The 21,185-nt window shown below is 32.4% G+C and overlaps 1 protein-coding gene across 5 annotated transcripts in view; it reads right to left on the bottom strand.

The window, feature by feature from the left end:
- Nucleotides 1–1,318: 1,318 nt before the first annotated feature.
- Nucleotides 1,319–21,185, bottom strand: part of Cdh12 (cadherin 12) — a 1,151,540-nt gene continuing 1,131,673 nt past the window's right edge. For all 5 annotated transcript variants that reach the window (XM_074077695.1, XM_074077693.1, XM_074077696.1 and 2 more), the window contains 4 exons: nt 20,052–20,173; nt 13,739–13,856; nt 9,148–9,399; nt 1,319–6,219 (listed from right to left, as the gene is read on the bottom strand). In XM_074077695.1, coding sequence (XP_073933796.1) covers nt 5,717–6,219; nt 9,148–9,399; nt 13,739–13,856; nt 20,052–20,173 — 995 coding nt within the window. In that variant the 3' untranslated portion in view covers nt 1,319–5,716. The remainder of the gene's footprint in view (nt 6,220–9,147; nt 9,400–13,738; nt 13,857–20,051; nt 20,174–21,185) is intronic.

Genomic DNA, 21,185 nt, shown 5'->3' with positions numbered 1-21,185 from the left:
TCTAGATTCATGGTACTATAGAGACAAATACTGTCAATTTTAAAACACTATTTACCTATACTATGGAAAACTATTGTGTCTTGCAAGCTTGGTTCTTGAGGAAGATATTGACATAATCAATAAAGTTTAAGTTACTTTTCTTCAGAAAGAAGTATAATGAGATGCTGTAGTTTAAGTTACTTTTCTTCAGAAAGAAGTATAATGAGATGCTGTAGTATGAACCAGAATTCCCAGGGGTTCCTAGTAATTCATTTGTAATTATAGTTTAATATGGAAGTAGGTAAAATGATGAAAACAGTCCCAGAATGGAAGTTGGCATTAGATATATACATATATAATTTTATGAAATTAAAAGACTTTACTCCCTATTAACTTATTATTTCTCAGTTATATAGAAGGTTGTCACTCATAGCTCCTATTTCTTTAATTTTAAAGAAAAGCAATAAAACAGAATATTATTAACTTTAAATTCCTAATAAAGTGGAAGACTTTTGAGCAATTTAGAATTAGACTGTTATGAAAATACATGACACTAAGAATTATGAAGAATTTGAATAAAGGACTTAAGTGGCAGTCCACTATAGAAATTGGATTTATTAATTATTCAGGTTTTGTTTTCATCTTTTATATTATTGTGACTGGTTGTGTTTATATCTGTATGTCCCTTCCATACTGAGACAAAATAAAAATAATAATTAATTTAGTAAGGAAATGCTCATTTATATACCATTTCTGTACGTCGTCTCCATGTTGTAACACATATCCATCCATGTTTTGTGTTTATACCTTTGTGATAAACAAAGTGCTGCATAGTCTATTGACAGACAAGCATTTATGGGATACAATTTGAAGGTTAACTGCACAGTGGTGGATGAGGCTGGACAATAGATTTGAGCACTAGAAAAGCAGTTTTGCAACTTTGTAGAGAACTTGTCTCTCATCACCATACAGTAGTGTGTCAGGATTCAGGCAAAACGAGACTGGCAGAAAGTTGGAATGAAACATGAGTTTGGAATAAATAAGTTAACTCGAACAGCGATATAGTTTATAGTTCCCTTTCCTTGTGCTGTGTTTGAAGCACACAATGGAGAGAGAGAGAAAAAAATAACAGACTAGTGTTTTTTTTTTTTTAAGCAGTTACAATTAGCATCATAAGAGAGGGTCAAGAAACTATTCATCCAAAAATAAGAGCAGAGTAACTGAGAAAAGACAGAACAGAACAACAACAAAATACTGATGAATTGTTTTAAGTCACTACAAAGAAAATCGATAGATTTGGAAGACAAAGATGAAAGGGACATCATGGAAACAGGATAAAAACCTAAGGTGCAAAGGGATAGTTAAAACAAAATACTATTAGTTCTTAAATCCAGAAATACTCATAATAAATACTAAAAATTCAACAAAGTGAAGACAGAAAAAGCACCAAAGAATGAATATAGGAGAATTTCCCAAACTGAAGTTCTTAGGATCTATATTGAAAGGGGCTCTTGAATATCTATTTCTGAGAGTGACAAAAGATGCACTGTTGCTCATTAATATTATAACACTGAGGGTAAGAAAAGGTAAGAAAATTCAGAACATCATCAGGCGAAAAGCTTGCCACAAATAGATGAAAGAGTGAAACAATCATTCTTTTGTTTTATCATCTGGGTTAATGCTATGTGACAGAAAAATATCATCTTAAAAAAGCTAATTCCAATACCAAATGAGAATTTGGTACTTAGACAAACTTTAAATTGGTGGAAATGGCAGAAAAGAAAGAAATGTTCAAGAATGGAGTGCTTTATAACACCACACCCCCAAAATTCACATACACTTACATATTGGCACTCTTATTTTCTTCAGAAGCAAATTGAAGTTGTTTCTAAGGACTATTTACAACACTTTTTTTTGCAAAGATTTCTAAAGGAAGCACAGTTCAATTCTAATGCTTTCTTCCTATCATTTAATTTTCCTCCTTGGCTCAAGACCTGGGTGGTAGTTATGTTAATTTTTTTTTCTCTCTCTTCCTATGTACAGCTGTACCATTTGATTTTGTTGAGAAACATTTTTACATGTGTATATATAAAAAGGTTGTCTGGCCTTGCTGTGGTTAGAATTGGCGAGTGATCATGTGATCAATAAAATCCATAGTTCAAATATTTTGGTTTAAAGGTCTGTTTGATTCTGAAAATTATATGCAATTAGAAAGTAAATGACTTACATGAATTACATATAATTATAATTAGAATTTAAGAGTTAAGAAATTTCAGAGGAAACGTACACAACACTAAGTAAAACTAATTATTTTCACCAAAGTGAATAGAGCGGTGGGAGGCCAGGAGGGTTATCCCAAAGGACATTTCTAGTCAGAAAGACAGAAAGTCAGAATTACAAACACATTATTAACACTAGGGTAAGAAAAATCAGAATATCATCCAGCAAGAAATAATGTTGCATATAATATATATAATGAAGGACTTGAAAGGCTTACTCATGTGTGCCAATCTAATACTTCTTTGACTAACATAAAAGGGAATATTTTTTAGAATATGTAAGCAAACATGTATGTTATATATAATATGAGCAAGTACATGTCTATAAAGATATGTAGCCTGGTATGGCCTCAAATTTGTGAATCTGCTGCCTCAGTCTCCCCAGTGCTGGGATTCCAGAGGATGACAGCACTCCTGACTAAAATTTATGTCAGGATAAACATGCAAGGGAATAACAAAATTGTGGTTTAATTATCGTCAACTGAAAAAATTACTCATATAATTTCAGAATATTCTGTATTTATTAATGTTATAATGAAGGGCAGTAACTTATTGTAAATAAAAGAGAATTGCAAGATATTACAACTATTGAAATAACAGACCTAATGCTTGTCAAAATATACAAGATATCCCATAATTCCTCTGGTCTGTGAACACTAAAATACTCTTCCCCATATCAATTTTGTGGTTCCCCATTTTGCCTAAAGTTATTTCTAAGTTTTATTTTTATTTTATTAGATTTGTTTTCTCAATTGTAAATTAGATATTTTTTAACAGAATAATATATGTTATTATCTCTATGGTTGTTACTGATCAAATTCATATACTGAAATCCTATCTATTAGTACATCAGAATGTGACTGTATTTGGTGATACAGCTTATAATAAAGAGGAAACTGAGGTAAAAATAAGTCATATGCGCAGGCTCTCATGTAACGTGAGTGATACCCTTATAGGAAGAGAATAAGATGACAAACAAGCACACAGTGAAGGCCATGTGAAGAAACAGAACGAGAATGGTTATGTACAGACAAGGAGAAACATCCTCAGAAGAAACCAGCCATTCAGAATTGTGAGGAAGTAAATTTCTGTTGTTAAAGCTAGTTATTCTGTTATGTTTTGTTATGGTTGCCCTAGCAAGCTAAAACAGTTGTTCTGAAAAACAAAAAAAGAGATACTAAAAAGATAACTATTAGTTTGATGGAAAAAAGACCTACAAATTTCATATTTTTGTTAAGCATCTTAGACATGTGGTTTTAATTAACATGTCCCTCCATAGTTTTCTTCACATTATGGCTTCTGTTGAGTGACAGCATGTAGTGTAATCATATTTCCTGGAAAAAATGCAGAATGCAATAATTTATGACAAGAATTATTTGTCAGTAAGAACTAATACTGTATGTTAACTCTGTCGGGGAAGTCAGGCCATAGTGATTCATGGTTTTCTTGAGCAAATGAGAAGCTGGTTTAGTTATTCTCTCTGGTACACTCATGATACCATAAGCTTTTAAAAACAATTTATAAATATGCATATATGTATACATGTGCATATATATATACACCAAATTATATTATGTTGAACGATATTATACTACATGAATATTGTTAATGCAGTTCCTATGGATGAGAAAATCGTAAAATTGGTATGGTAAATGGATGCAAACAAGTTCAGTAGCCTCCTGGTAGAAATGGAGACTGTGCGATTGGTAGACACCACAAAAGAGCTGGGAATACAGATTCAAACTGGCTCATTGCTGCAGCATCAATAACAGGAATTTTATAGAAGCACTATGAGTGAGCATGGCTGAAAATGATTTATTCATATTATTCACTTTTATACCTGATTTTCTGTATGAATTTTTACCTGCTCAATGTTATAAGTAACTATATCCAGATATTTTATAAATACAGGTAAAAATTAACCATCTTCTGGGTGGACCTGTAAGCAACTTTATTTTTCCACATTTACAGTGTTTATATTTCAGTAGTCACTGGTACACTTATAATACTGACAAAATATATTACTTTATTACTAGCTTGCATATGTTGTATCATGTGCATTTCTAGGTAGTGTGCAATGCACTTGAAAGTAACATAAGATACTAATATGTGTATAAAATCTAAAATTTCTAAGACATTTGCATGAAATTGAAAAGCTTTGTACAGGGGATTTGTAAAGTCTTGTATACATGAGGATCATTGTCACTGAGAGAGAGAAAAGAAGTACCTGTGAGCTCCAGCATAAGACGGTGATTGCAAAGTTGAAATTCATGTTACAATAGTCAGTGACTCAGCTGCCTACCTTTGCATTTGTGTTCACTTAGGATTTACTCATTGGTTTTCATTTCCTGAAGTCCCTGATTTTATTTTTTCAGTAATAGATCATAAATATGTGTTACATATATTATAAATCTAGCATATATTGTTTGATATGCATTTTGTTTCCATTGCTCTTCAAAGAATCGCTATATGGTAAGAAAAACTAACAAGCTCTGTAATTATTTTTCCCACATTCAAATTAATAGCACTTTTTTCTTTCAATACTTTTCATAGAAACACAAGCTTAAAGTGTATCTGTGACTGAAAATTTAGATGAGTTAAAAATTTTTCCAAACCAATTTCCACACACCAGCACAGAATTAAGCAAAACCAGTATTTATTTTAATGTGGAATTTGAGCCCTGAGGCCTCTCTTTATAGAGGGATTTTTTTTCTCTTTCCTTATTTTAATTTTTATTTTTTGGAAAAGTGTGACATTTTAATTAACATTTACAGTAATAATGAATGGCAACATCATAGAATTCATGACTTACATTTTGGATTTGATATTACCACATTTATTTCAGTTTTCTGAAAAGGTAGGAAAACAAATATGCCTGGCTTACAGTTTAAAAAAGAAAAACTTTTGAATTATAAGAAGATGGAGTTAAGAAAGTATTCTTCTGCTTTATTCTCAAAGGGAGGAGAAGAGTCAGCATGTTACTATTGCTCCTTGACATAAAGACAGTGTCTGTGTGTTATTCCTCTTGACTTCTGAACCCTTCATTGCCATCACAGCAGAGTGTCATGTACACCATTTCACATGATAAGTTTCAATAGGCACTTTAGTGGAATTAAGAAAAATATAACACTCTTCCACCGTGATGCCACATAGCTATCTTCATTCTAGGTTGTCATTTCAGTAAAATATACTTAATAGGCCTGAGCTTGTCTCAGTGTATTTCAGAAATAACAAAACAAAACAAAGCAAGTACATATTATAGGATTTATCTTGTGTTGTCAGAATAAACAAAAACTGACAAATGATAAATAAAGCAACTTGCTAGAAACTAGATATTAAAAGGAATCTTGCCCCCATAAAGCCTGTGTGTATGTGTGTGTGTGTGTGTGTGTTGATCTCTATTTGTGTTACTTTTGTTAAAAACTTCTCCTCTCAGTTGTGTCAGTCTTCATTTGTCCCTAAGTGACTTTATCAGGATTATAACTCTCTTCTTCTTCACCAAACATGTCTGCCAAGACTTTGAAGCGGGGTCCCCATTCTGTCAGATAGTCATAGTCCTGGTCAGCTTCTGTGGTGACAGAGTCTATGGAGCTAAGGGACTCAGCCACGGACCCATTTCCTTCATAGGCATATGTGGCCAATGAATCATATGGTGGGGCTGTGGGGTCCACATCATTTTCCTGTAGCCTTTGATTAATGAAATCCCTTATGTCTGTGTTGTCTTCCACTGGAGGTCTCTGACGAGGTAAACAGAGAGAGTCTGGTTTAATATCCCTGCGAATTTTGTTCTCTTCAATCACTTTTGGATTTCTTAGAGCGCCAATGTCAAAAGCCTGGGTGTCCTCCTCTCCACCTCCTTCATCATCATAATGGATGACATTGTCTCTGATGTCTTCTTTAGAAGTCATTAGGGTGTCTTTCTTCTTCTGCCTTCGCAGTGCTACATAGAGCACAACTATGGCTAAAAGGAGACAAAATTGCAATTTGAGAAAGAAAGCGGAGATCTCTCTCTCTATAAAAACTGAAATTGATCAGGCCTGGCTTACTTTCCTTAATGACCTTCTACATTTTTCAAAGTGAACATTCATAATCAATAGACTTGTGTATAGCCATATGTACTTTCATTATCTCAATTCAACTTCATTTTTGAAACTAACAAGAACCCACAGTACAGTTAGATGTTGCACAGTATTATCCTTATATTTATATATTTTACATGCAGGTAAACAATGTGTTATAAAAAACAAAACAAAAAAAGCAGAAAAGAATGATTGTTCTAACCTAAGTCTATAAGAATTGACATAATAAAACTTAAATATTGTACTCTGTAACATGTAAATATCATTCATAGCTAATTTTCCAATAGTAATATTCTCAATTGGAAGTTTGTATTTTAAGTGAAATAACCAAAATCTTCCTTGAAACAATTTGTAAGTAATAAATCAGTGTAAATAAGTCTGTAAAATAGGAAGGAAGATAAAAAGGAAAGAAGGAAAGATACAAATACAATTTCAATTTAAGAGCCTTAGTGTTATACATCAGTTCAGTTAAGACTGATATTCAGATTAACTTCCTGAAGCAAGATACTACCCTTTGAAACCATGTCAGGAATCAGAGGATGGGAATGAAAAAGACCAATAGAGGGGATAAATTCAAGTATGATATATGATACATTGTAACAACATTTGTAAATGCTACAATGTACCCCCACCAGCACAACAATAAAAACTATTTTGAAATATTTATTTTATAAACTTCCACTAATACAATCTCTCTTTGTTCCTGATTGACTCAATGTTTGCCATTAAATTGACGGTGTCTATTTCTTTAGTGGTGAGTGGACACAGATAAGAGTGAAACCAATGCTCAGCTTGCCTCCATCATGACTTCTCCCACAATAGTGGTAACAGGATAAAAGGTAAGTGTGTTTGAATTAGGCAGGAGTCTGGATTACTCCTGTTGTAGAACTAGATAGTAGAGAAGAATATGTAATGATAAAACTTCATTTAATCCCTCTTCCTACAGAATTAAAGTTGGGAAGCAAGGGGGACTCATAGCAGAGCATCTAGACAACGGACCTTAGAGAGATGTATACAATTCTGCACTTTTTTATGAGTTTAGGGAATCCAAGAACTGAAGAGGTTGTTGTTTGATTACTTAGAGACTGTGAGGGAAACTTCAAGCTTCATGAAGAAGCCCTGAATATAAAACTGCTTTAACATTGCAATGGTGGTAAAACAGAATAGTTTAGATGTGAATACAGTCTACCTAAAAAAGAAATTGGAGCACAACAAAATTCCTGTGTTTTCCCTTCCCCCAGGAAGGTTAGGAAAATAGACAAACCTAAAGGAATCAGTGATTGATTACAGAGGTCAAAGAATGGATGAATTTTAAACAGACACCATAGCAAGAGAATCAGTGTCTATATTCACTAACTACAATGCAGCAGTGAACACACAATAGCTAAAATACTGCAGGTGCGTTGCAGACACTGAGGAAGTATTTGGATGATGTGTGAACTGCTAATGTCAGTGCCCAATAATGGTGAGCACACAAATCAATTGCTACACTGGATTGGGGCCACATAAGACAAAGAGAACACACCTTGTTTGCTAAATTGACCTAGAAGTATCCTAGGATTTAGGTATCTATTAGAGACCACAGGAGTATAGGAGAGGAACACTTTATTTAAAGTTAAACACCTAATTGATGATGTTCAATGTCAGATGTGAGAATGGTTTTGAATGTGCCATTTAAAAGATTACATCATTAGCACAAACACATGCTCAGGATAATTCAATATAAGCTTTAAGGACATAAAGAATATTTTGGTCTGCACACCAAAGTTACTCATGTGGAATTAATATCTAATTCTTTCAAACTGGACTAAAACTTTATTCTCCAAGTCAGCCTGAGTGTCTGATTCAGGAAATGCTACCTATAAATTATTACCTACTGACTTACTCCGCGCATTGGCTGTATTGCTTTTTTTTTTTACTATCCTAGAGGCAGATGCAGGTGGAATATTTGTCACAATATTTTCAGTTGAGAAGTAAATATGCATATATAAAGTGATTCTACAGTGCCTCAGTGCATATATGTTGTAGTCTGATTTTAAAGGAAAGAATGGGAAAATACAAAAACTCTCTGTACTTGTATGAATCTGGCTGTGAGTTGGTGAGTCAAAGGGAAAGGCAGAATAAAGTTGATGGGAGAGGGAAACGCCTGAAGTATGACTGCGTCTACTCTCCCAGAGGTATTACTGAAATCACTTACTTTAATCCTTTTTGTTTGCAGTGCTCTTAGATATTTTAATGTGCTCTCTTCTCATAAAGTGGGAATAGTTAGGATTTTGATGTGAAAACACTGGGGAAAGTAAAAGAATTGCTTCTGGAAGGAACTGTAAACAAAGTAAAACAAATTTGGGCATCAGTTACTTTCTATTTCTTTCCTATTCTTTGTCTTTTCTTCCTTTCATTACTGAACTGGAACTTGAGGACTGTTGTTCATCTAGGATATTTTTAATAGATTATATGATCTCTTATTAGGTTGTAAGTACTAAGACATAAAATGAATTGAGAAACCAATGTTATAACTGGATTTTTGTTATAGAGAATTTTATTGTGGCAGTGGTCACAAACTTTTAATACTTGAAAACACGTTAGAAATGGAACATAATTTATATTGTTATTTATATAAATTGTGAAATAGAAAGACCAACTTAAAAAAATTTAATTTGATCTAACTATATTCTCTTCCAATCAGAAGTGACTGCTCAGTAAACAAAAACTTATTTGATAAATTGAGGAAGGAGACATGCAGAGGGAAGAGAGAAAGAGACAGACAGACAGACACACAAACAGACATAGAAATTAATAATGAAACCAACCTAAGAGTATAATAATGCATAGTAGGATTGCGATCAAAGCTCCAGTACTAAGTCCTACAGGTAGAAAAATTGCTTCCACATTACAAGACAGGATGGTACCATCAGAGTCACATCGACAAACTCGAATAGTCATTGTGTTTGTGCTACTCTGGACAGGGTAACTGCTGTCTTCTATTACAATAGGGAGGAAGTACAGCTCCTGCTGCCTGCGGCTGTATCCATTTCTTCGGGTTTCAATTCCAGCTGTGTTGTCTACAAAACATGATATTTATGATAACATGGTTACAATGAGGTTCACTTCAAGTCTTAAAGCTGGTGTTCCTAAGCAGTAGGAACCTCTTGAATCAGCAAAATGCTTCCTAATTTTAATTATTTTTTATCATTATGAAAGCTGTAAAATATAATCAAATTTAATTAAAATAATACATAAAGAAAGAAGATACATTAGTCTTTTCTGGCATAAGAATTAAATTTTCTATTCAGGAAGAATATATAATGATTCATGAAAAGTTGTTCTGTTGCCCCATTTTTTCTGAAATCAAAATCTCACTGAGAAAAAAAAGTTTGCAAATGTTTTCATAAATACTAGAAAAGAAAGACTGCAAAACTTAAATCTGTATAATAACTTATAAAAGAATTAATTCTTTAAAATATATTTAAAATCAATCAGCTATTTCAGATGGAAACCAGTTTTATTCCTATCTATAGGTTTTGCATGTATATATAACACATATTTGTGTGTATATTAATATCTATCTATATGTGTGTCAGTAAATATTTTTATACAGTGGACTTCTTCTGTATACAACCATGGGTTGAAAATATTTGAAACAATGATTCTACACTGAATGTATGCAGTTTTCTTGACATTAATCCCCAAATAGTATATCATAACAATTATGTAGATAAAACTTACATTGCTTTATGTACTAAAAGTAATTCAGAGGTGATTTAAAGTATACAGGAAGATGTGTACAGCTTATGTCCAAACACTGCACCATTTTATTTAAAGCACTCTGGCATCTACAAATATTTGCATCCATGGGGTCAAGTGTTCCCAAGTCAATCCCTCATGAATTCCAGAGTGATTGCAATCGCATATGCATAAGTCTATAAATGCTTTCACTTTTCCACATCAGGTAGAGTAACAAAAATGACAAGGAATATATATATATATACATATATATATGTATATATATATGTATATATATATATATAAAGCGAGGTAAAAATATTAAAAATTCTAAACACCATGAGTTACAACAATCACCATTTTTATGTAATTACAGAGGAATTCATTGCAACTCTAACTTAATAATAATGGTATTTACTTCTAATGCCAAGCAATAAAATTCTACATTAAAATAAAGTCACTTAGTGTTTCTTTTGAAAGTATTATTTTACATGTTGACTGTTTTTTTCTACACAGAGAAGAAAAATATTACATTCATAACACAATTTCACTTTTGTGCCAACTAACTCAGTTTCTAGAAATAATTTTAATTTTTAGAAATGTACTTTATTATAACCATAAATGACTTAAGAATTTGGTAAAAATAAGAAATTATATTACTCATTACAATATAGTTCTGTTGGAAACATGGTACTATTTCAATCCATTAAACATTTCAATTTGAATACTCTAAATTCTACAAATATAATGTGGTAGCTTCCCTACCTTCATTGCCATAGGTAGTACCTTAATGAAAAAATATTATGTGACATGATTAGGGTTTGTTCTGGTAAGATTATTTTGTAATTATTCCAGAGAGGACATTTGAAAAGCAAGAAAAATTATTAATATGGAAAATGTCTTCTACAATATGCCCAATTAGATTTACTGACAGAAAACATTTGTAATGACAATAAGGATGGAAAAATGCGGACTGGCTGAGGCAGCACTGAAATCTTTAGCATATAATGGTTGACTACATAAGGCTGAGAAAAAGAAAAAAAGATTAGAAGATATAACTTGAGTGAAAATGTTTAATAGCAATTGAAAATCTTGCCTGAGTCTTTCTTTGAAAGAAAGCAGAGTTTGATATTTTTTAATTTGACTTATATGAGAAGGCAGTAAAACTCTTTGTTTTTATTATTAGCATATAATAGTTGTACAGGAGGGTGTATTATGATATTTACATATGTGCTTATAGTATTCTTAGAGTCACCTGCTCTATTATTTTCCCTCATTTGACCCTCCCTCCATTTTAGAACATTTTCAATAGGCTTCATTGTTCTATTTTCATGTACGAATATATAATATATTCACCATATATACCATCATTCATACTTTCCTTATGCCCTCCTGTACCATGTACCCATCCATGGAAAAGACTAGTTTTACCCTCTTATCCTTCATGTTTCGAAAGTACATCTTAATAGTCAAAGGGGGAGTCGACTTGGCATCCCAGACATGTATGTGTAGTGTTTTAATCAGATTAACTCTCCCCCTTACTTATTCTATCACCCTGCTTCCCTATTATTCAATAGCTTACACTTACATTATGTTTTATGAATATATAGGTGAGATGTTTCAATATTTTTCATTTTCTAACATTCTCTTTTCCTCTCCCACCTCCCATAGACGCTCAGACAGATCCACTAGTATATCTTGTTTCTTCTCTCATTATATGTGTAAAAGATCATATATATTTATGTGTATATTTAAGTGATAGGTCTAGCTTCCACATATATGGGAAAACATGCAAGCTTTGATTTTTTGAGCCTGGCTTACTTCACCTAACATGATGTTCTTCAGCTCCATCCACTTAACAGTCTGAGAAGCTGTTTCATTTACAGCCATTTTTCATATTGCAGTATTGAACTAAGCAAAACCACTTAGCTTCCTTCAGAACAATATGTGGGAACTTGGATGTTCTTCTAATTATGTATTTGAATTAAGTTTACTCTAACATCTTTTGATTTCTGTCAATTACTATCATGACCTATCATCAGAATTTTTCATTTTTCTACAAATGCAGAATTTATTAAAGCTTTAGTTTTCACTACCCAATAGTTTAAAATCTTAATCCTTATCTTATCTAATGTAGAGACTGGTGGATATAAAATACCTAAAGTGATAGAAATAATAAAGTAATAGCAAATGAGCACACCACACTTAAACTTTAATAAGGACGGTTCTTGACTTAGCTATAATTCAACTTTGGATTTTTTTGTGTGAAATTATACCCATACAACCAGTCTGTTTTTGCCTTTGGTATAATATTTAATAACTACATAACATATTCAACAATTTATTATGCAAGACTTTTGCTTTATGATTTTTCTCAAATGTAGGCTAATGAAAGTATCCTAAGCACACTTGGGTTAGGCTTGACTAAGTTGTTGTGTTTGGTAAGTAAGGTGATTTAAATGAATTTGAAGCTTAATTTTTTAAAATAACTCTAAAAGACATAACTCTGTCACACATTAAGAACCATCTGCATTTCTAAACCAGCATTCTTTGTAAGTAGCTATAATGGTGCAGATATTTAATAGTTTAGCAGTAGTGGTGGTAGTGGTGGAAGTGGAAGGGTAAACGTGATGGCAGGGCAGGTAGTGAAAATTATCTTGACAGAAATCTTTTCTAGTCATTGTTGTAAATGGTTGGGATATATGATTTTTAATACATATACTATGAGGTTGGCATTGTTTACTATAATTTTTCCCTGTAACTACCAGCCATTTAGGTATCATGGATGAAAATGTATACATGTATCCTTCTACTTATAATGCTCACAATCCTAACTTGTGATGATCTCTGTGTTATTCAAATAAAATAGTTAATATAGAATTTCTATTTGCATGTACAAGGAATATGTATGTGGGACAAATGGCATATTTATAGCTAGGAAACATTCAATTTCCCATGGAATTTTTAAAAATTTGATTAAATCATGAACACACTGCCTACTTTTCTAAAAGTTTTTTTAAAAACTATTTTGTCATAAGATTATTGTTCTGGGTGCAAAGTTCTTACAATATATCTTAGTTATATTCATCACATATTCATTCTTTATCCTTGCTCACCCCATTCTTAGAATAGTTTCAATAGTTCTCATTGTTCTATTTTCGTACATAAGTACATAATATTTTTACCATCTTCACCTTCCTATACCCTTATATCATTCACCCTTCCACTGGTACCAGCCCTCAGATATGACTTGCTTTATGTTCCTGCTCTCTGATTTTGAGGAAAAAAATAGAAATTCTTGTTTTCTAAGATATCTATACAGAGTTTCATTATGACGTCCCCATGTATATATGTCTTGTTTCCCAAATTGGTTCATCCCTCCAAATTTCTTCTTTTTAACTTAATCATCTTTCTATGGTGAGTTCAATAAATTTAAAAATTCTATGTTCATTCTTGTATAGAAATTGCCCACTTTTATAATGGAAGTAAGCTGTCTTACTAGATAGTCTATGCAGATTAAATAACTAATTTACTCTTCTTTAAAGAATATTGAATTTCTCATTTATGAATTGCCATACTTTGGGAAATTATATTCTTTTAGGAAAAGAATTGATTGTTCCTTTGTGCCCTTTGAAAAACAGAACTGATATGAGATAAATACAAAATGGTTATACTTACTTCTAAAGTCACAAACTGTAAAATTTGGTTTGATAGAAGCCTCAGGAGATAGCCTAAAGGAGAACTGCTGGCCAGCAGGTGGAAGGTCACGGTCCACAGCACTGACTATCTGAATTATCTAAAAAGGTGTTTAGAATAAACTTCAAGTCAGTCATCACACTAAGCTAATAAGTTTATTTAATGAAGCATGTAAGTAGACAGAAATGGCCCTTTAAAAATTAATATCAGTGGATCAATTACTTATACATAATTTTTAGAAACAGTTCTTTAAGCATTCATAGACAATAATGTCAGGTACAATTACAGGACATGAACTAATTCTAAATCAATATATGTGGAACTAAAAAGCTTACCAGCATTGAAAATTCTCCCTAAGAAGCACAATAAAATTAAAATGTACTTGCATGCATTTTAAATTGGATAAAATAAATGCCTTCTAGCCTAATGTGGAAATGCTTATTGTGAACAAAACAGATGATGTAGAAGCCTTTGCAAAAGCAAAATTTTAGAACAATTATGTTTGTGAAAATTACTTTGTTTTCATAAATAAATAAAATGATGTGAAAGAGAAATGCCAAGAATTATATGTTTTTGTTTGTGTGATAATTTTCCCAATTGGTTAGAACAAAAATTGTTTTTTTATACTTTTTTTAAAAAGTACTATTCCTATTTGAAAGATTTTCCTAACTTGCTCCCATAGGTTGTTTGTCTTATGCTTAAGATATGGATATTTCACTGACATGTCCTTAAAATTTTGGAAACTAAAAGAACTTTGAGAACTAAAGTATAAAATTTATAATTAACCACATACAAAAGCAAATCAAAATGGTTTTAAAACATTTTTATTAATATATCTGATAGCTGAATGTCACACAGAATTTCAGGAAGTGTGTGGGACAAAGGGAAACGGATATGTGCTGGCCAGAGGATCACACTCTAGAATTACATTTGAATTTAGCAGAAGGAGACCTCTGATTTCTAATACAATATCTTGTTCCTAGTATGTAAAATATGCCTAGCATGATCTTATATTGATGCCATGAAAGTTATGATTCATCTATTACTTCTCTTTTGATCTTTGGTTAAAATCCAATCTTATAACAATCACCTACCCTCTCACGTGGCTACACACAGATAGAAATCTATACATTACAGAAGATATATAGATAGATGCAGATATCATTGAAGTGTTAAGTGTCTTCCATATTAATAATAAATTAATAGATTAAAAATAATTACACTCCCCTAAAATTGGACAATGACACATCCTAAAAGGAGAACTACAACCCAATCTACTTAATAAACAATGCTGCAAAAATACTCAAGAAAATGATATCAAACCAAATCCAACAATATATCATAAAGATCATTCACCTTGACCAAGTTAGCTTCTTCCCAGGGATTCAGGGATGGTTCAACATACACAAATCAATAAATGTAATACAGAACATTAATAGAGGCAAAGACAAAAACCACATGATCATCAAAATAGATGCAGAAAAAGCCTTTGATAATATTCAACACCACATCATGATAAAAGTTCTAAGAAAACAAGGAATAGAAGGAATATACCTCAACTATATATTATAAACCTATAGCCAACATCATACTGAATAGGGAAAAACTGAAACAATTCCCTTAAACTCAGGAATGAGACAAGGGTTCCTATTCACCCCACTCCTACTAAACATAGTCCTGGAATTACTATCCAGAGAAATCAGAGAAGAAGAAGAAATAAAAGGAATACAAACATATAAAGAAATAATCAAAGTATACCTATTTGCAGATGACATGATCCTATACCTCAAAGACCCAAAAAACCACGCATAGTCTTCTAGACACCATAAACAACTTCAGCAATGCAGCAGGACACACAATCAACCTTCAAAAATCAGTAGCCTATTTATACACTTAACAAGGAACAAATTCAGAAAGAATATAGGAAAACAATTCAATTTACAAGAGTCTCAAAAAAAATCAAATACCTAGGAGTAAACTTAATGAAGGATGGAAATGACCTCTACAAAGTGAACTATAAACCACTGAAGAAAGAAAACGAGGAAAACTACAGAAGATGGAAAGATCTCCCATGCTTATGGATTGGCAGAATCAACATAGTAAAAATGGCTATACTACCAAAAGCAATCTATATGTTCAACGCAATACCCATCAAAATTCCAATGACATTCATCAAGGAGATTGAAAAATCTACCTTAAAGTTCATTTGGAAACACAAAAGATTAAGAATACCCAAGGCAATACTGAGCAAAAAGAGTAATTCTGAAAGTATCACAATACCATATTTCAAAATATACTATGGAGCCATAGCAATAAAAACAGTATGGTACTGGCACAAAAACAGGTATGAAAACTAGTGGAACAGAATAAAGGATCCAGATATGAATACACAGTTATACCCACCTTATTTGACAAGGTGCAAAACATAAGATGTAGAAAACACAGCCTCTTTAACATATATTTGCTTGCAGAAAACAAACTAGATCCTTGCCTATCACCCTATATTAGTATCAACTGAAAGTGGATTAAGGACCTTAATATCAGACACAAAACCTTGCAGTTAGTACATGAAAAAACAGGGAATACCCTGGAAATGATATGTATAGGGAAGAACTTCTTCAGTAGACCTCCATCAGCCCAGCAACTAAGAGAAAGGGTGGACAAATGGTACTATATGAAATTAAAAATCTTCTGCACAACAAAAGAAATGGTCTCTAAATTGAAGAGACCACCGAATGAAGAGAATGGGAGGAAATATTTGCTAGCTATACATCAGACAAAGGACTGATAACCAGAATACACAGCTCAAAAAACTAAATTCCCCCCAAATCAATGAACCAATAAAGAAGCAGGGAACTGACTAAACAAAACTTTTTTCTAAGGAAGAAAATCAAATGGCCAAAAAACACATGAAAAAATCCTCACCATCCCTGGCCATAAAGGAAATGCAAATCAAAACCACACTAAGATTGCACCTCACACTTGTTAGAATGGCTATCATCAACACCAACAACAAATGCTGACTAGGATGCAGGGAAAAAGGAACCCTCATACATTGCAGTTGGGAATATACGCCATTACAACCACTTTGGGAAACAATATGGATGCTTCTTAAAAATCTAAGCATAGATTTGCCATATGACCCAGAAATACTACTACTAGGGATATACCCAGAGGAATGTGACTCTAGTTATTACAAAAGCACCTGCACACCCATGTTTACTTCAGCACTATTTATAATAGCCAAGCTAGGGAAATAGCTAAGATGCCCCAAAACTGACATATGGATCAAGAAAATGTGGTATTTATACACAATGAAATTTTGTGATTTCCAAGTAAATGGATAAAATGGAGAACATCATCTTAAGTGAAGTTAGCCAGGCTCAGAAGATCAATAATCACATGTTCTCCCTCATATGCAGATTATAGACCAAAAACAAATGCAGTAATATTACTGGACATGGGTCACACACTAATGGGAGAATATACATGGGAGAAATATGGAAAGGAAAGGAAACTTAAAACTTGAATGTGGTTCATGTGCTCCCTGTTGAGGAGCTAATAAAGTAATCTTAAATTGGCAGAGGCCACTATGGGAAGCGGACCAGGAAGTAGTGAAGAGGTTTGGCAGAGAGGAACCAAAATGGGTTGCAGTACACAAGTGCATGGAACCAAAACTAGGAATCTCTCTGTATGGCTATCTTTATTGAAAACTAGCAAAAATGATATGTCTTTCTTACTATCTCTTATGTTTTCTCTTCAATAATATCAAAGAAGAGGGCAGAACAGGTTCTGCCTGGAAACAGAGGGGAGGGGGACAGCGGGGAGGTGGCACAAACAATGTCTATACATGTAAGTAAATGTGAAAATGGTAAAAATGATTTAAAAAATTAGTTCTCTACTATGAAACTCAGTTCCTTTTCTTAGCATGACAATTTAGTCCACCTCGATAAATGGACCCTACAAAACTTTAGCTTTCCTTCTCTTAGACAATTATCCTAACATCTCACTATTTCACCAATAAAGTTTCAGTATATTATTTAAGATCCAAGGTGTAATGAAAATTTTGTGAGGCTTTTCTTGCCTCTAAATGTTATGAACTAGAATTGTTTATTAAATTGAATGTATTTAACATGAAAATGTAGCTAAGATACAATATTAGAAAAAAGTCTTATAAAAGAATAAAGATATTAAAATTTTGTTACACACTTAGACTTACCTGGAAGTATCAGCTGGAAGTTACTGCTCTAAGGAAAGCAACCCCCAAATAAATAGTGTTTATCTCCTTTTTGGGTAGATAGATAGATATGCATGTAATCAGCAAGCTAGTTAGATAGATAGATAGATAGATAGATGATAGATAGATATAGGATATCGATACATAGATGATATCAATAGATAGGTAGATAATAAATACATAGATGATAGACAAATGGATGAGTAGATAGAAATATATGTATGTATACATATATAAAACACACATATTAAAGAATAATGCAGAAAAAATCAGCAGCTGCTATGCACAGTTTTTAGTCCAGGAGCATAATGGCTAAGGCCAAATACAGAAAATTGCCATACTCTACAACCCCCTGAAAACTCAAGGCGTATTTCAGTGTTATGCTTTTTACATGAGTATTGGGAGACAAAATCTCAACCAATATTTTATTACAATGGATTCAATCAGAAAGAAACAGATTCTTCACTATTCTGTCTACTTGCAAGCAGATCAGGTTAACTTTCATTTTTTCAAATAGTTGAAATTCTTTAAATTATTAGACAAATATATGGCTTTTAATACAGCACTAGTCCCAAAATCTGTCATTAGATAATGATAATATTATGATTGATCTGCAATTATTAATATCCCTTATTAACTTAAAGATAAAGGAACTTTTATCAAGATGTTGCAGAGCAACACCTGGATGGTGGAAAACAGCTAAGTGGTGGAATTTTGGGGAATCTAATAACCATATAAACATCCAAATCCTGGTATTTATTTTTGCCTAAATGTTTGTGCAGCATCTAACTACGTTCTTCAGACACTGAAACATGCAGTGGACTCATCCCTTGTTCACTGCTGTGCCTATTCAAAATTTAGAATGCATATTTATTATTCTAGAACATGTCAGCAAATTCATTATGATGTAATAAACTTAATGATTTCCCCAAAGAATCAAAAACAGAGCACAATTAGAAGTTTTGACACTTATTAGAATATTCTACATCTGTGACTCCCAAATGGTATCCATTCAGCACACACAATTTTTGAGCAACTAAAGTAAGGAATGAGAATATTTGTTTTGATTTTAACTTAAGATATGCTGCATGCATAGTACATGTCCACTGGTGTAAAGTTTTGAATCAAATGTTCTATTGAGCAGTGTAAAGCATGTAATTTTTAAAAATACACTATTGATTAAAGAATGCCTTTTAAGAAGGAGATTTTTTCCAATATTAAGATGATTTCATGTAAGAATTAGAAGTAATCATATTTATTGAAATAACTGATTAATATAAATCAAACATGATATACCACTCCATAGTAAACTAATACATTTTCTCTTTGAATGTAGGCTAACAGTAATTATCATATTCCTGCTTCCTGACACAGATTTAGCCATATACCCATGCCTGACTCCCTTTATATTATTGAGTTATTTTTTCATAATAGTGTAGGGTAAAACCAGAAGGACAAAACTGGATACCCAGCACCACCCTACATAAAACCTAGGACTTGGACAAAAACTTTAAGTGGCGGTGTCTCCTCCTTTGCAATATCTCTATACTAGAACATCTCCTGGAACAATATTGGCTTGATAAGTGCAATGTATTTCAGACATTTTGAATAACAGATGTTCTCCTCAAGGCTAACAGAGAAGGATGCTGTACATTTCCAAAGGTTAAAGAGTTTTGTTAATCCTTTATGAATGAATGTTAGCAAACCTGGAAAACATCCATCTGAAAAAATGCTCTTTATTGTGGCTTTGTTGTCACAAGTTCTTTAGAAATGTCATAGTAACAGAGTAGAAAAATAGCAGAATCCCAAATCCTAGATCTTTAATTATCCAAAGAATTTTCAATAAGAAACCAAAACTTTACCCCCTAAGGTATTGCCTTTTATACCCATTCATTTATCAAAAAAATCACATGAATTTGGTTTCTCTTCTAGTATATTTTATGAAGACATCCGATGAAGACTAATAAACATGTACTTGTACTCATTTCTGGTCTTAGAACCTAAAACAGATGTATGGTGAGTTTTACGCATTGTTAAGGAACAATATTTGTAAGATACCTGTCCTGGTTTGGCATTTTCACATACAGCCGTCTCAAATGGCACAGATATTTCTGGTGGAAATTCATTGACATCTAAGACATTAATGAGTATGTTGACTTTGCTGGTTAATAATGGGTTACCTGTTGAAAAACATAAAAAGGTAAATGACTGCAACATCCAGTATTTGTTCATCCAATAAATCATATCTTTAAATTAGCCTTCATACAGAGTGAAAAATCTCTTTCATATAATGAAAATTCTAAGAGTTCCAACTACAAAAGTATAAGAATATGAGTCTGTGAGTCACTGATATTTAACTGTCAGAGAATGAGCAAGGCACATTATCAAGGATTAGCCATGAAATCACCACAGTATAAGAACAAGCATTTAACTGGTATTTTATTATAAGTACAGGGAATTTCAAGTAAAACGACTTATCTCTCTTAGCAGAATTAGGTCCTAGAACCAATTATTACCAATATTTGTCTCTTTATATATAAATAAAGTTTTTTTTCTATGATATGCCAATATAATGAATTCATTAATGTCTGGAATATTCTACATATTTAAATGACTACTAAAATGAATCATCCTAGAATCTTCTTCCTGAAAAGAATTGCTTTAAGTGGGTCAGGGAAACCTATGTAGAACAAACCTATAGCCAATATACTAAATGGAAAACAAATCAAACTATTCCCCCTAAGGTGAGGAATGAGACAGTGATGTATACTTTCCCCACATAATCAAAATAGCTTTGGAATTTCTAGCCAGAGCAATAAGACAAAAGAAAAAAATAAAAGGGATTCAAATAGGAAAGGAAAAAAATCAAACTAACCTTATTTACAGATAAAATGATGCTATAGTTAAACACCCTAAAAATTGATAAAATTAGCAAAAAATTAAAGGGATTCAAATAGGGAATGAAAGAGTGACAGTATCCTTATTTGCAGATGACATGATCTTATACTTGACGACCCTAAAAATTCCACAAAAAATCTTTTAGAAATCATAAGTGCTTTTGGTAAAGTAATAGAATTCAAAATTAATATACAGAAATCAGTAGCCTTACTTTATACCAACAATGAACATACTGAGAACTCAGGGAAACCATCCCACTTACAATAACTACAAGGAAAATAAAATACCTAGGTG

The sequence above is a fragment of the Castor canadensis genome, chromosome 6 (assembly GCF_047511655.1).
Source record: "Castor canadensis chromosome 6, mCasCan1.hap1v2, whole genome shotgun sequence".
NCBI lineage: Eukaryota > Metazoa > Chordata > Mammalia > Rodentia > Castoridae > Castor > Castor canadensis.
Note: the sequence above shows the minus strand (reverse complement) of the source record. Positions and strands in the feature narration are given on the sequence as shown.